The sequence below is a fragment of the Xenopus laevis genome, chromosome 2S (genome assembly GCF_017654675.1).
Source record: "Xenopus laevis strain J_2021 chromosome 2S, Xenopus_laevis_v10.1, whole genome shotgun sequence".
NCBI lineage: Eukaryota > Metazoa > Chordata > Amphibia > Anura > Pipidae > Xenopus > Xenopus laevis.
The window spans coordinates 98,548,053-98,561,903 of record NC_054374.1 but is presented as its reverse complement, the minus strand read 5'-3'; the positions used below and the strand labels follow the sequence as shown (position 1 = coordinate 98,561,903).

The 13,851-nt window shown below is 39.4% G+C and overlaps 1 protein-coding gene across 1 annotated transcript in view; it reads right to left on the bottom strand.

The window, feature by feature from the left end:
• Positions 1-9,190, bottom strand: part of tmem47.S (transmembrane protein 47 S homeolog) — a 45,725-nt gene extending 36,535 nt beyond the window's left edge. The window contains exon 1 of the mRNA XM_018249733.2: positions 8,503-9,190. Coding sequence (XP_018105222.1) covers positions 8,503-8,722 — 220 coding nt within the window. The 5' untranslated portion in view covers positions 8,723-9,190. The remainder of the gene's footprint in view (positions 1-8,502) is intronic.
• Positions 9,191-13,851: the final 4,661 nt, after the last annotated feature.

Below are 13,851 nucleotides of genomic sequence, written 5' to 3'. Positions count from 1 at the left end.
TAGAATCAGTGGCTGCTCACACTGCATTGGGAATGGTGGTGCTGTTGGTACTTTTAAATTAAAACTACTTAACTGTCCCAGTTAGCCCAGGACTTAAGAGATCTTGAGAAGATGATAGATAGATAGATAGATAGATAGATAGATAGATAGATAGATAGATAGATTGATAGAGGTCTGGACTGAGATTCAAAATAGGCCCTGGCATTTCAGGAACACAGAGGCCCAAACAGGCCACACAGCAGCCCAAACAGCCCCCACCAGCCCAATATATAGTGACTGTCTATGGCAACTTACAGCAGCCCCTCTGGCATTTGCCAGAACCCACAGATTGCCTGGCCTGGATAGATGAATGGATGGATGGATAAAAAGGGATGGGATGGAAGGATAAATAGATAGATAGAGAGATTTATAGATAATGGATAGATGGATGGATGCATACCTCCCAACTGTCACTATTTTTGACAGTCCTAATTTTGACAGCTCAACAGCTATCCAGGATTGTTATTGAAATGTCTCTACTTTCTCTTTGATCTCCTGTACTGAACAGCCAGAAAAAGATACAAAGTTTCTAACTTAATTGGCTTTTGGCAGAGAGCCCAGAATACATGGCAGGTGCACTTGGATACTTTTGTAACAATTTATGATAAGCAAAGAAACAATTGTGACAATTTAAGGTAAGCAGGTCTCTTGGGGAAAATGTGTCTTGCAGCTTAAATGGCAAATCACATTCATAAGCAAAACTGTAATAACATGGTAATTGCTGCAAATCTTTTTGTCCCTCTTTCTATTTCCAAAATGTTGGGAGGTATTTGGATATATAGATAATGGATAGATAGATCGATCGATCGATCGATCGATCGATAGATAGATAGATAGATAGATAGAAAATGGATGGAAGGATGGATGGACAGACAGATAAGGGGAGACAAAGGGGAGAAGATTGTGCTAAAGGTATCTCATAATCTCTGATGAGCATCAGAACAATGCACCTGTAAATAACTGAATGGCAGTGAGTAATAAAATAAACACATTATGACTGTACAATAAAGAAAAAATAATTCCATATATCACATAAAGAAATAACAGAAAAAGAATGTACTGTTTGAAACCCTAATTAAACTATATTGTGCAGCAACACAAAACTCCCAGGAATGCCAATGTGTAATTAAAATGCATAGAGGAAGAATATACAGAATGAGAGAAAATGGAAAATATTATAAATTAGTATTTAGTTCTAGAAACAGTACTACTATACCAATATAAAGTAACATACAGCCTGACAAGTATGTTATAGGAGCTGTGTCCCTGGTGTATGGTGCATCAAGCCTTCAATGTATAATACTATCATTACACCCCAGGCAAGGCAACACACATGTATGTTATGTCCTGAATGCAGTAAAATATACAGCAGTCCTATACTATTAAATAAGTTACATGCACTTCATTGTTAGTTACACAAGAAATGTAAAATGTGAAACTATTATTTCCAAAGAAATCAATAACAGGAAAGCATTTTCAGTAAGACAGAAGGCACAATAGAAAGTAAGCAGCACACACATTAACAAATCGGCTGATGGATCATACCAAAGAAGGAAGCAGTTTTTACAGCAAACCCTCAGACGGATTTAATTACAAGATTTTGACTAGAATCCAGCTAAAAAAATTGAAGGTTCTGAATACCACCACTTGATGTCTTTTCTTAAATACGGTAAGAAACATGTCTTGGTTTCCTTGCTAAAGTATTACCATTACCGAGCTTCATCAGTTTCTTGTTTGCCTCACTGATGTTTACTTTAAAAGTAGCATGGGCATGGATTTCTAAATAACCAGAGTATTTTAAGCTGGTTACTTAAGTAAAAAGATGTTTCAAAAAAACAGGTTGAACAATCCCACAACCGTTCTTTTGTAGACTGATAGAAAGCCCAGATGTCAAACATAAAGGACCTGTTCAAGCATAATTATTCATTTACTCAAGGAATAGCCTGTGAAACCGTGGAGCTGTGCAATGACCTTGAAATTCTCGTTTTTTTTCCCTTTTTCTTAAAGAAAAATAAGGAGAACACGTTCACTAAAGCAAGTGACCCACTGAAAGGGAAGGAATGGAAATGTAGAAGATTAGAGCAAGAGGTGTGAAAATCACATCTGTTTCTTATAGAATATAGCCTACTGTGTGAAAAAGAGAAGTGCATTTCACATAGTCTGACTATTGTTTCCTAAAAGCAGACGGCTGTCAGGCACTGAGCCATCGGAATGAGGATTAGTTACCTCATCTGATTTTCACTAGCATTGTTCTGGAATATATTTAACTACATGCTCAGGCACAAAGGTATGTAAAATATGCATTTATTAAAAGAATTGCCAGCAATTCAGAAATATAGAAGATTCTTACTCTTTCCTCTCTTCTGGATATTTCTTCCTGAAACCATGGTTATTATAATGAAAGGGTAGAATGGATTGTGGTTGCTAAGGAGACTACTTTTAGACAGGCAATCTTCCATACATTTCCACTTTCTAAAATGGGCTGGTGGCACAAGTGTGTCGCAAACAAAAAAAACTTTTTTGAAAAGAGTTTAGCATCAGCAAAATGGAAACTAATACCTACTTTTTTTAGCCAAAGCTCCTAATGTAAACATAAATGCAGACATAGGTGTGTGTTTTTGGTTTAATAAATGTATTTTTTGTGTAGCCCAACTTTAATGGCATATTGCTTTAAAGTATATAGTGAATAATGGTCCCCCATTGAGAAATATATTGATATTAGAAGTTATCAATGAGTTCCACAACCATGTACAGTGTAAAAAGTGTAAAAATGCAATAAATCTGCCACATCAGCTACACTATTATTATCATCAACATTTATTTGCCATCTGAATTTATCTTCAGATAAATAACAGATACACAATGTTCCCTCTAATCTGTATGCTCCTAGATTATTCTGACCTGCACACAGAGTTTTTAAAAATGTGCAAACAATTTTAAAATGTGCGCACAAAAGATTTTTTTTGCGCATATAGCTGAGAAAAAATAAGAGGGAACATTGGCACCCAATAGTGCAGACATCTGGAATAGACAATACTGCAATAAATAAAGAAAGAATAGAAAGATAGGAGGACCCTGCCCTATAGAGCTTACATACAATCTTAGTGATGATTCATGATTTACACTGAAACATTATAATAAATGGTATTACAGTTTCATTGTAGCTAGTCCAACAAACCTCATTTAATATAGAAAGATAAATGAGCTGACTAGAAGAAGTCGATGTAAAATATATCACCAAGCAGAATATTACATTGTCTGGTAATGTGCATGCATAGTGCTTCTGCTACTTATAGAAAGGGCCTATTAACATGATATTTTGTAAGTTATGAATTTACAGTTGCAAATATAAAGGAAGACTTATAGAATGAGAAGCACTGTCACTAGATGCTTGAGACTCTGCTCAATAACCAAATATTGGGATATAACAACACTGGCAAGTGTCTTCAAATTTAATCCAAAAACAAAGCAGTATTTTAGACTTTTGCAGGTCGGTTAACAGCTTAGTATGAGCAAAGTAGGAAAGACAGCATTAAAGGGGTTGTTCACCTTCAAACACCTAGTTCTTTTCAGATAGTTCACCAGAAATAACGACTTTTTGTGATTACTTTCTATTTTCTATGTTTGACTGTTTTCCTAATATTGAAGTGTAAAGTGTCATTTTTACCTTTAAAGGAGAAGGAAACCTAGTCGGCGCAAAAACCCTCCCCCCCTCCCATGTGTTGCCCACCCTCCCTCCTCCCCCCTGGCCTACCCGTCCCGCTGGGCAAATGCCCCTAACTTGTTACTTACCCTTCTGCCCAGGTCCAGTCTACGGAGTTCACAGACGACATCTTCTTCCACGGGATCTTCTTCCTGCTTTGACCGGCGTTCTGGCGCATGCACAGTAGGAGCATTTCGCCGGTACGGATCTACTGCGCATGTGCCATAAGTCACGAAGTTTTCCGATTTCACTTCGTGACTTTTGGCGCATTCGCAGTAGATCGTACCGGCGAAATGCTCCTACTGCGCATGTGCCGGTCAAAGCAGGAAGAAGATCGCTTGGAAGAAGATGGCGTTGGTGAACTCTGTAGACTGGAACTGCGCAGAAGGGTAAGTAATAAGTTAGGGGCATTTGCCCAGCGGGACAGGTAGGCCAGGGGGGAGGAGGGAGGGTGGGCAACACACGGGAGGGGGGGAGGGGTTTTGCACCGACAAGGTTTCCTTCTCCTTTAAAGGTAAAAATGACACTTTACACTTCAATATTAGAAAAACAGTCAAACATAGAAAATAGAAAGTAATCGACTAGGTTTCCTTCTCCTTTAAGCAGCTCAGGGAGGGGGGTTGCCAAACCTGTAAATGTGCTAAATTGATACATTAAGTTGATACATTTCTTATCTTTGTCCCTGCTGAGCAAAATCTCTGGGTTTCATTACAGACAACTGTTAGAATTGATACAATAGTTGCTAATACTCCAAAAAATGCTGCTGAGAAATGTATCAACTAAATGTAGCAAATTGTAACAGTTTAGAGTGCACTTGAATTACTGAGCTGGCAAGAATGAAACAGCAGTGACAAGGACATTAAACTTTAAACTTAAGGGAATCTGTCGTCATTTTAAACTTTTTTTTTTTTTGCATTTTTATAAAAAACACACATCCATAAACACTGTCTGGCAAATAAAATGTTAATCCACAAATCCATGCATAAGTTATTTTAGTTTGTATTTTGTCATGGGGGCTTCCATTTCTGCTCATTACACATTCATCCTGTGCTGCTCTAACAGCAGGCACAGCATTACCTGTGTGCTTGGAGGCAGCCACTCTGTAATGAAAAGCTAGGTCGCACTACGACATGAGAATCTAGCTGTACACACCCCTCTCCTCTCTGCCCATGCCTGTGATGTTTGGAGGAGAGAGGTCACATGGTTTGCAGGGAAGCAATTACTTTCACTTTCCTACTTCTGCCTGCTCTACAGCTGCACTAGCAGCCCCTCCTCCCACAGACACTATCAAAGCTCCTGCCGTTTTGTAAGTTTGTTCTCTGCATTCCTTTGGTGAGGGGGGAACTTTCTCTCCTTGCTGCCTTCCTAGTTTGTTTTACTGGTTACTAGATGAGGTAAAGGAGCTGTGAGTTCCCTCTGCTATCCACCTCACACAGACCTTGCTCCTTTCCTGCCTGCAATACTTCTTTTTTTCATTAACTACTTACTGCCTCCTTTCTCCTGAGCTATTTTAACCCTTCCTAGACTTCCTCTTAAGTTTCCCTGGTTTTCAAGTATGTCCTCCTAATTTTATCCTTTTTTTCTATTCCCTGTCATCAGTCCTGGGAGTGTACTCCTGTGTTTCTGCCATTCATTTTTGTGTAAACAAATATAATAAACTATCTATATAAAATATTTTTTACAGTGCCCAAAATGAATTGTGTGTATATATATATATATATATATATATATATTTATTTATTTATTTTTGAAACGTAAGTGGGGGCAGTGATCACAGGACTATATTATTTCAGTCCTTCTGAAGTGGTGTCAGTGAGAGCTTATCTTGATTCCTGCCTATTGTTCAATTGACAGGCTCAGCAGACAAGGCTCTATTTACATTACAGCAGCTTGTAGGAGGGAGTGGTAATGACATCACTCCAACTTGCAGTGCAGCAGTAAAGTGTGACTGAAGTTTATCAGAGCACAAGTTACATGACCTGAGGGCAGCTGGGAAATGTCAGCAGCTGGGAAATGTCAAAATGTCTAGCCCCATAGCAAATTTTAAAATTAGATATAAAAAAATCCATTTCTTGTTTTGAAAAACGGATTTCAATGCAGGATTCTGCTGTAGTAGCACTATTAACTGATACATTTTGTAAAAAACATGTTTTTCCACGACAGTATCCCTTTAGATTTGAAAAAATGGTAAAAAATAAATAATGGAAAGTAACCGAAAAAAGTCTTTATTTCTGGGGAACAATCTGAAAACAACTGAACTGAAAAAAATTTTTGGAAGGTGAACAACCATTTTAAGACAAATACCTTGCAATCGAGCTAGAGACATTAAAAAACAAATTCTTAGAACCAAAGTCTCAAATTTTGTAAGATGAACAAAGCACAATGGCCCAGTTTACATAGTTTGTTGTGCACGGGGTCTGAATAACCAAAATGTTGCAAATTGGAACTGGTCAAATTGCTACCCTGCACTGTGTTCTTAATTGCTCACTGCAAAATAGACAGTTTCTCTTCGTACACCAGGGGGGGTTATTTAGCAAAGTCCCATTTTATCTCAACATTTTCTGCTGCAAACTCCGATCAAATGCACTCGGGTTTTTAAGGCTTTTTTATTACTACATTTTCCCAAAAATTTGCTTTGCAGGAAAAAAAATCTGATTTACATGTTTTTTTCTGATTTTTCAACCGAAAACTGAGATTTTTTTGAATTTTTCACCCGAAAAATCATTTTTCAACTTTTTTTTACCCAAAAACTGTGATTTCTTATGTTTTTTTACCCGAAAACTTTGGGGTATTGCACGAAACCCAGAGCACATCAAAAAATCATTGGGACTTCCCATTGACTTATATGCAACTTGCCGGATTTTCTGATTTGGACTTTTCCATCCTTGGGTTTAATAAATTAAAGAAAATTCATGATTTTTTGGAAAAATTTTCATGAGTGGTCAAACTGTCACCTTTCTATATATTCCACTTTTGTTGGATTCATTACATCTGCTAGCAACCTTCAACAGTTTCAGTGAAATTATGGGAGTTGCAGTTCCAAATTTGGAGATGGTGGACAACTCCTACACAAACCACAAAAGGATAATCTGACAAAAGAAAACTCACCAGAAGCCTTACAGTAACAAAACACCCCATTGGGCTAATTTATAAACACTAGGCAAATTTGCACTTGAGCAGTAACCCATAGCAACCAATCAAATATTTGCTTTCATCGTCCAACCTGCAGCTGGCAGAAAAAAGTCAGTCACTGATTGGTTGCTATGGTGTCCTGCCCATGGGCAAATTTGCCCAATGTTTATAAATGAGCGCCACTGGGTCTCATTAACTAAGGGCAAGCAATACTGTGTGCTGTTTACTTCTTTATGTGCCTAATAAACTAAAACCATGTGTCTGGCTAGCTGCTCTATATTTGTCAATTGCAAAATATGTGTACATTATGTGCAAGGTCATAAACTAGTTTTGCAGTTACTGTTCCCATTGCTTGTCCTAACATTATTTAGTACTGGACTATGGTGCTTCTCTGCAAAGTTTGCCCAGTATTCCCAACAGTTCTTATATGTTCCTGTATGCTACTTTGCACCCATATTGGTGCACTGTGTGTGAGCATTCTGTAAAGAAAGATGAACTCCTGTTAAAATATATATATGAAAGAATGCAGCACACATATGTGCATATTATCTAGCTGCCAGCCCTTATTATGACTGTTTAGTCTAGTATATCTTTAGACAGATACGTATCTGACAGATAAACACGGCAGGCCAAAAGGAAGAGGAAATTTAGACTAGCACTATACAAACATTTGAAGATTAACCTAACAACATATTTTATCAGAAACGTTACAAATGTCTACAACTTCAACAAATTATAGAAATCAAGGCATATTGCCTTAATTACCACCAAAAACAGTTGAAGGTAGCTGAATACATTGCAGTAGAAGCAGAGGAAACAATGCAGAGTGGTATCAAGAAACAGTAAACACTTTAAGAATGCCAACCATGTAGGATCCCATGACTGACTGCCATACTTGGAAATGTAGGTAATGTTTCTAATAATATGTGTGAGCAGGAAGGGAAGCGGCCAGCAGGAACATAGCAGTTGGTAAAGGAGACAAAAGGCAGTCACTAGAAGTTAGAAATGGTAGACAGCGAGTAGGCAGATGCTAGAATTTAAGAAGGTGAGGCAGTCTGTAAGAAGAAGATAATAGTAGTTTGGAAGGTGAGGCAGGCCATGCAGATACCTGTTAGGAAGGAGAGGTAGCCAGCAGGCTGATACTAGTAGTTAGAAACAGGGTGAAGCGTCATGCAGATAATCTTTAGATAGGAAAAGGGCAGCCAGAAGGCAGATACTAGTGGTTAGGAAGAGGAGGCAGGCAGCAGGTAGATACTAGGGGAGGGGAGGCAGCTAGCTGACAGATATTAGCAATTAGGAAGCCAACTGACAGATAGTAGCAGTTACAAATGGGAGGCAGCCAGCAGTTAGCTACTAATAATTAAACATAGTAGGCAGTCAGCTGACAGCAGTTAGAAAGTGAAGGTAACAGGTAGGTAGCTAATTGTAGCCTGATGACATATAGTAGCAGTTATGAAGGGGAGACAGCCAGCTGACAGATAGTACAAGGGGAGGCAGCTAGCTGACAGATAGTAGCAGTTAGAAGAGGGGGGACAGGCAGCTGACATGTAGTTAGCAAGGGAGGCAGCCAGAAGCCTGACTGTTTGCGATAGTGTATTGGAGGCAGCTGCTGTGCTCCTTTCTCTCACCGCTGTGCAGGGTGGAATCGCACATCCAGCGGTTTTCTGATTTCTTACAGGACTCCCATAAAGACAGGTAGTATTGGTTGTCCGCCGTCACCCAGGCTGGGCTCAGAACGGCTCCGATGTCCAGACACAGGGCCAGGAAGATACACACCAGTCCCACCAGTTTCAGAGGGGTCAGAACAGAAGAACGAACCTCCTCCATCCCGCTGGCAGATGAAGCCATGCTCCCAGCCCAGATGAACAGCCACACAAGACGAGAAGAGCTTGAAGCAAAGGGGAAGCGAAAAGGTTACAATGTTGAGAGAAGTAGAGGGACTGAACCTGTATGAGGCAAAGTGAGGCGACAAGTGAAGTGAGAAGTCAGGGGCTTGTGGGGGGGGGGGGGGGTTATGTTCCTTCTGTGGGAAGATGATGCCGAACTGTGCCGATACTACAGGACTCCGGCGCCTTCTTTATGCCTGACACTTTCTTTGGAGCAGACGCTGCTGCTGGGCAGCTCCTTGTTGAAAACTGTTCTCCACAAGCCTCCTCCGTCTTCGCATAACTCCCACCCTCCCTCCTTACTCTCCTTCCTTACTCTCCTTCCTTCTCTAGTCCTTTCCTTCCCCGCTCCCTCTACTTCTTCTCCTGCTCCTCCTGCTGGCTGCAAGGGGCACCGGCCACACTGCTCACGTCACAGCCCTGAGAGACAGAGATTGAGAGACGGAGGGAGGGAGGCTAATAGAGGAGGGGGAGCAGCGGGGAATGAAAAACAACAACACTGAGAAGGGAACGCGCACATCTCAGGAGTCAGGGGAGAAAGGAGAGCACAATAGTACTGCTGCCTGTAACCTTCAGCCAATTTATTGTGTGTATCCAGCCCTTAACCCTGCTTGATTACTTTCTCCCCCGCATGGTGCCATGGCTGCAAACATTCCCTTTGCCTGTACGTTTAAACTTCAGCAAACATTTGCACTTTAAACTGGTTTTCTTCTACGCAATAATGGCTTATTAATGGGCTTGCTCTGTACAGAATTACGTGATAGCAAGATATTACATGTAGACAATGTGTCTCTGGGTGAATCAGAGTGGACATCAATGTGTTGTTATATTTATAGTACAAATGCCTACGCTTTTTATGTCTCCCCTATGCTAAATAACTAACTGACTGCTCAGTACAAACTGGAACCCCATGCAGCCCTTTGTACAGCCGTTTTTGTACATTTCCAGTGGTATTTGGCTTTTATTTGGAAGTGTGCTTTGTTCCCCTGCCCTGGCCTCACCCATTTTTTTTGTATAGTTACAAAATTTAAAAAAAAGTTGTAGCCGCATTCACAGTAATATATCTTGTGTCACTCCACAGGCAACTGCCATCTGATATGACACAGTAGCAAAATAATGTAAAGAAGCACCTGTTATTAAAGTACAGAACAGAGGCTGCATTAACTGATGTCGCTTTGCCCTCTGGATCTTTGCCCATTGGGATGGATGTCAATGCCACATAGTGACAGTGATACAAGTACACACCCTGGTTACCTCTCCTCTTACTAAAATAGTGCTCAGGATTGTGCAAATAGGCACCACCATCACTGAAATGCAAACAAACACGTGTTTGTGATTGCAATGAATACAAGGAAAAAACCCTGTGATTTAGTGTGTCACAATCATGGATACGCAATATTTCAGAGTTGTACCCCTTCAGCAGGTGTCATTGTGCCAGTTTTGCTTTGTTTTTAAAATGCTGCAGAGTAAACTAAGATCAGGGCCTCCATCAGGGGAGCACAGGGGGCACAACTGTACCGAGATCGTTGCTGTAAGGGAAGCCCAACACGCTGCACTTCCTTGATTTACTGGGCCCCCTTGAGTAGCCAAAAGCTGACAAAGTTTGAGAAAGCCACCCAAAGCCGCGATAAGAGCCAAAAGCCAATAACTGGAGCCAAAAGCCACCAATTGGACCCGAAAACTGCTGATTGTTCACGAAAGCCACAAAATGAATCCAAAGAGGAGAAGCTGCCAAAAGTCGGCAAATAGACCCAATGAAGAAGACCTTTAAGGTAAGTTCCACTGAACACCAATGGTCTTTGTTTAAATTAGTTTTTAGTCCTTTTAAACCCTGGCCACCGATGGTCTTTTTTAACTTCTATGGGGGACCCTGGCCTCCATTTATTTTTACTTATAGGGGGACCCTGACCACCAATAACTTTTTTGAACTTGTAGGGGGGCCCTGAAAGCCAATGTTTTTGAAAAACTTTTATGGGGAAACTTGACACCAATGTTTTTTTTTTTTAATTAATAGGGGGCCTTGACCACCAATGATTTTTATTAAATTTGTAGGGGGGCCCTGATTACCAATTTTTTTTTTAAACTTTTTATGGGGAAATGTCAATGTTTTTTTTTTTTTTGTTTTGTTTTTTTACTTATAAGGGGGCCCAGGCCACCAATGTTTTTTTTTAAACTTATATGGGACCCTGACCACCAATGGCTTTTTTTAACTTGTGTGTGTGCTTACTGTTTTTAGAACTGCCGTCTGTGTGGCCTTTTTACTGTGGTGTGCAGTGGGCGGGATTTTGGGTGGGGCTTGGGGGCCGGGCTGGGGTGGGCGGGGACCAGGGCACCCAGAAAATGTTGTTATATGGGGCTCCTGTGCCCTTCTTAAGATCCCCAGAACCACCACAAGAATCAGATCAGCCTTGTCAGGTTAATCCCTCAGATAGAATCACAAAGGTGGCAGAGGTATGCTTCCCCTTCACATGGGTGTAAAATGTACTGTCTATAAGAGATGCTTCTGCAGGAAGATACATATCTTATAGGGATATGGAAGGCATTCTTCCCAAGAACTGGAAATGACTGTGTACTGTGTATATGCTCGTGTTTATAAGACAAAACGGTTAAAGTGCCATTCAGAAATGGAGCACTGAAGCCACAACATCTTCAAAACGTTTAGCAAATGTCTAGCTATAATTAGTACAGCTGCTTTGTGCTTGAATAATGCTGACCATGTACAGTTTACCTCCCTTCTGATCTTGTTCCTAAAGTTCTAGCCAACTAAGTCTTGGCAGCAAAATGTTAGAGTGACTTTAACATGGATTTAATGTATTTAAGGATGCATGTCACCATAAATGGTGCAGTGTGCAAAGTAAAAATGTGATTGCAATTTCCTTTATACATTTCACCAGAGTTTGCTGCTTACATATCCAGAAGAACGGGCTCCACTGGAATGCAGGGAAAAGTGTCACTATATAGAATCTATGTAGCTAGATACAGTTGTGTTCAGAATAACAGCAGTATAAAAAAGTGAATAAAGCTCAACATCTTTATAATAGCTTTTATTTCCATACACGCAAATGCATTGGGAACACTGCACATTCTATTTCTAATCAAAACATTAAAAAAAATGTATCAGATTTTTGTTTTATTCCTTTACAGTGAATAAAAGGGAATATTAGGCTGTTCCAAAAAATATCAGTGTCTGCTGTCTTCTTTACAAAAGCAAGAATTCGCTGTATAAACTGAAAAATGTTTCAAGATTTTGCTTTCCTTTGAATCACTGAACTAATATTTAGTTGTATAATCAGTGTTTCTGAGAACTGCTGCACATCTGTCAACCATCTTCTGGCACCTTTTACATTCCTTAATTCTTCTGCATTTCTTGGTTTTGCTTCGGAAACAGCATTTTGATGTTACCCACAAGTTTTCTATTGGATTGAAGTCTGACCATATAAGTACTGGTGTGTAGCTCCATTTTTTGACAGAAGTCAAAAGTAGTAAAATAGGAAAATGAATAGTGAAAAATCAAAAATCAAAGAAATACAAAAAATGTTATTAAAAGATTTGCTCTTACCCAGGTAACCCCCAGTCCAAGGGTTTGCCAAATTATTTGGTAAAATACAAAGCATTCAAATCTAGTAAGAGGTCATCCAATAGTAAATCAGTAGCCAAAAGTGTTTTATAAAATTAAAAAATTAGGACATATGTAAGCCTGACGACTTTCATGCCTGAATTGGGCACTTACTCATAAGATAGCCTATGTTTACCATTTTCTTCCACGTCTTTTAGGTTTTGGTTACCCTTTTAAAGCATTTGAAATCATTTTAGCTGAGCAGCCTATCATTTTTTACACTTTAAATGTTGTCCCCTCTCCAATTAACTTTTTAATCAAAGTACGCTGTTCTTCTGAGCAATCTCTGGAATGAGCCATTTTAACCAGATTTTCAGAGAGAAATGCACAATACAAGCATGCACAACATTTGCTGCCTTCTTTCCTTAAATAAGGGCTGTAATTGACACCTTTTTTCTCACAGTATGAATGACCTCACTAATTGAATTCCACACTGCTATTATTATTGGAACACTTCTATTATTTGGAACAACCTTCAATTAATGATTCATTTACACAGAATCAGCAGAATGCATGTCATGAACAGGGGCATTTCAGGCCGTCCCTTGGTCTTATCTTAACATCACCGGGGGCCCGCATTGGTAGCACAGAGAGTAAAATTGTGCTTAAATTTGACAGGAGAGGCGTTTTTCCTCCCCTGGTAACTTTTGGGGAACTGTTGCCTGAGGCAATGTGCCCCTGTACATGACTATTTGGTCTGTTGGTTTTCTATTACTCTACTACTGTACATCTACTAGTAAATTATTTGCCATGTAAAAATACAATTTCTACCAAGGACACTGATTGATCAGGTTAGTGATGTCGGACTGCTATTATTCTGAACACAACTATACATATAGTACTATGGTACCGCACATTGAAGTTTTACTTGAAGTAGTATAATTATTGATGTAAGGGTATAACTGATTTATAGATGATTCCATGAAAAAAATACACTGCTGGGATATTCTAAGAAAGCTACAGTCATCTAAAAAACAATTCCATAGACACATTGCTGCAGGGCCAATGCTTCCTATGATGATCAAAGGATCTAGCACTTCACGTCAAATATTGCACTCTTACTATATTTAGTTATTTTAACTGAATTGTTAAGTACTGTACTGTTTGCAATGAAATCTCACACACATGGGAATATGAATAAAACAGGAATAGTATTTGATCCTTTAAAGCGTCACACAAATAAAGGGTAATATTGTGCAGGGGTTTTCTAAAGCACAAGGAATACTAATAATGTTAAATGTGCAGTATTCAATGTGGGTTCAATAAACGGCTTTTGCTCAATAAAAGTAGATGTTTAGATTACCTGTTCACAGGTAAACCCTGTGCATAACTGATTCTAGATATCTGTGAGCTGGTAATGTAATGATCTCCTTCTCAAGAACCAAACATAGAGTAGCTTTGGTTTCCCTACTTACCCTGGTTAGCTCAAGAAATAACAGAAACCATATTTTTTTCATAATTAAAACAATACGCAA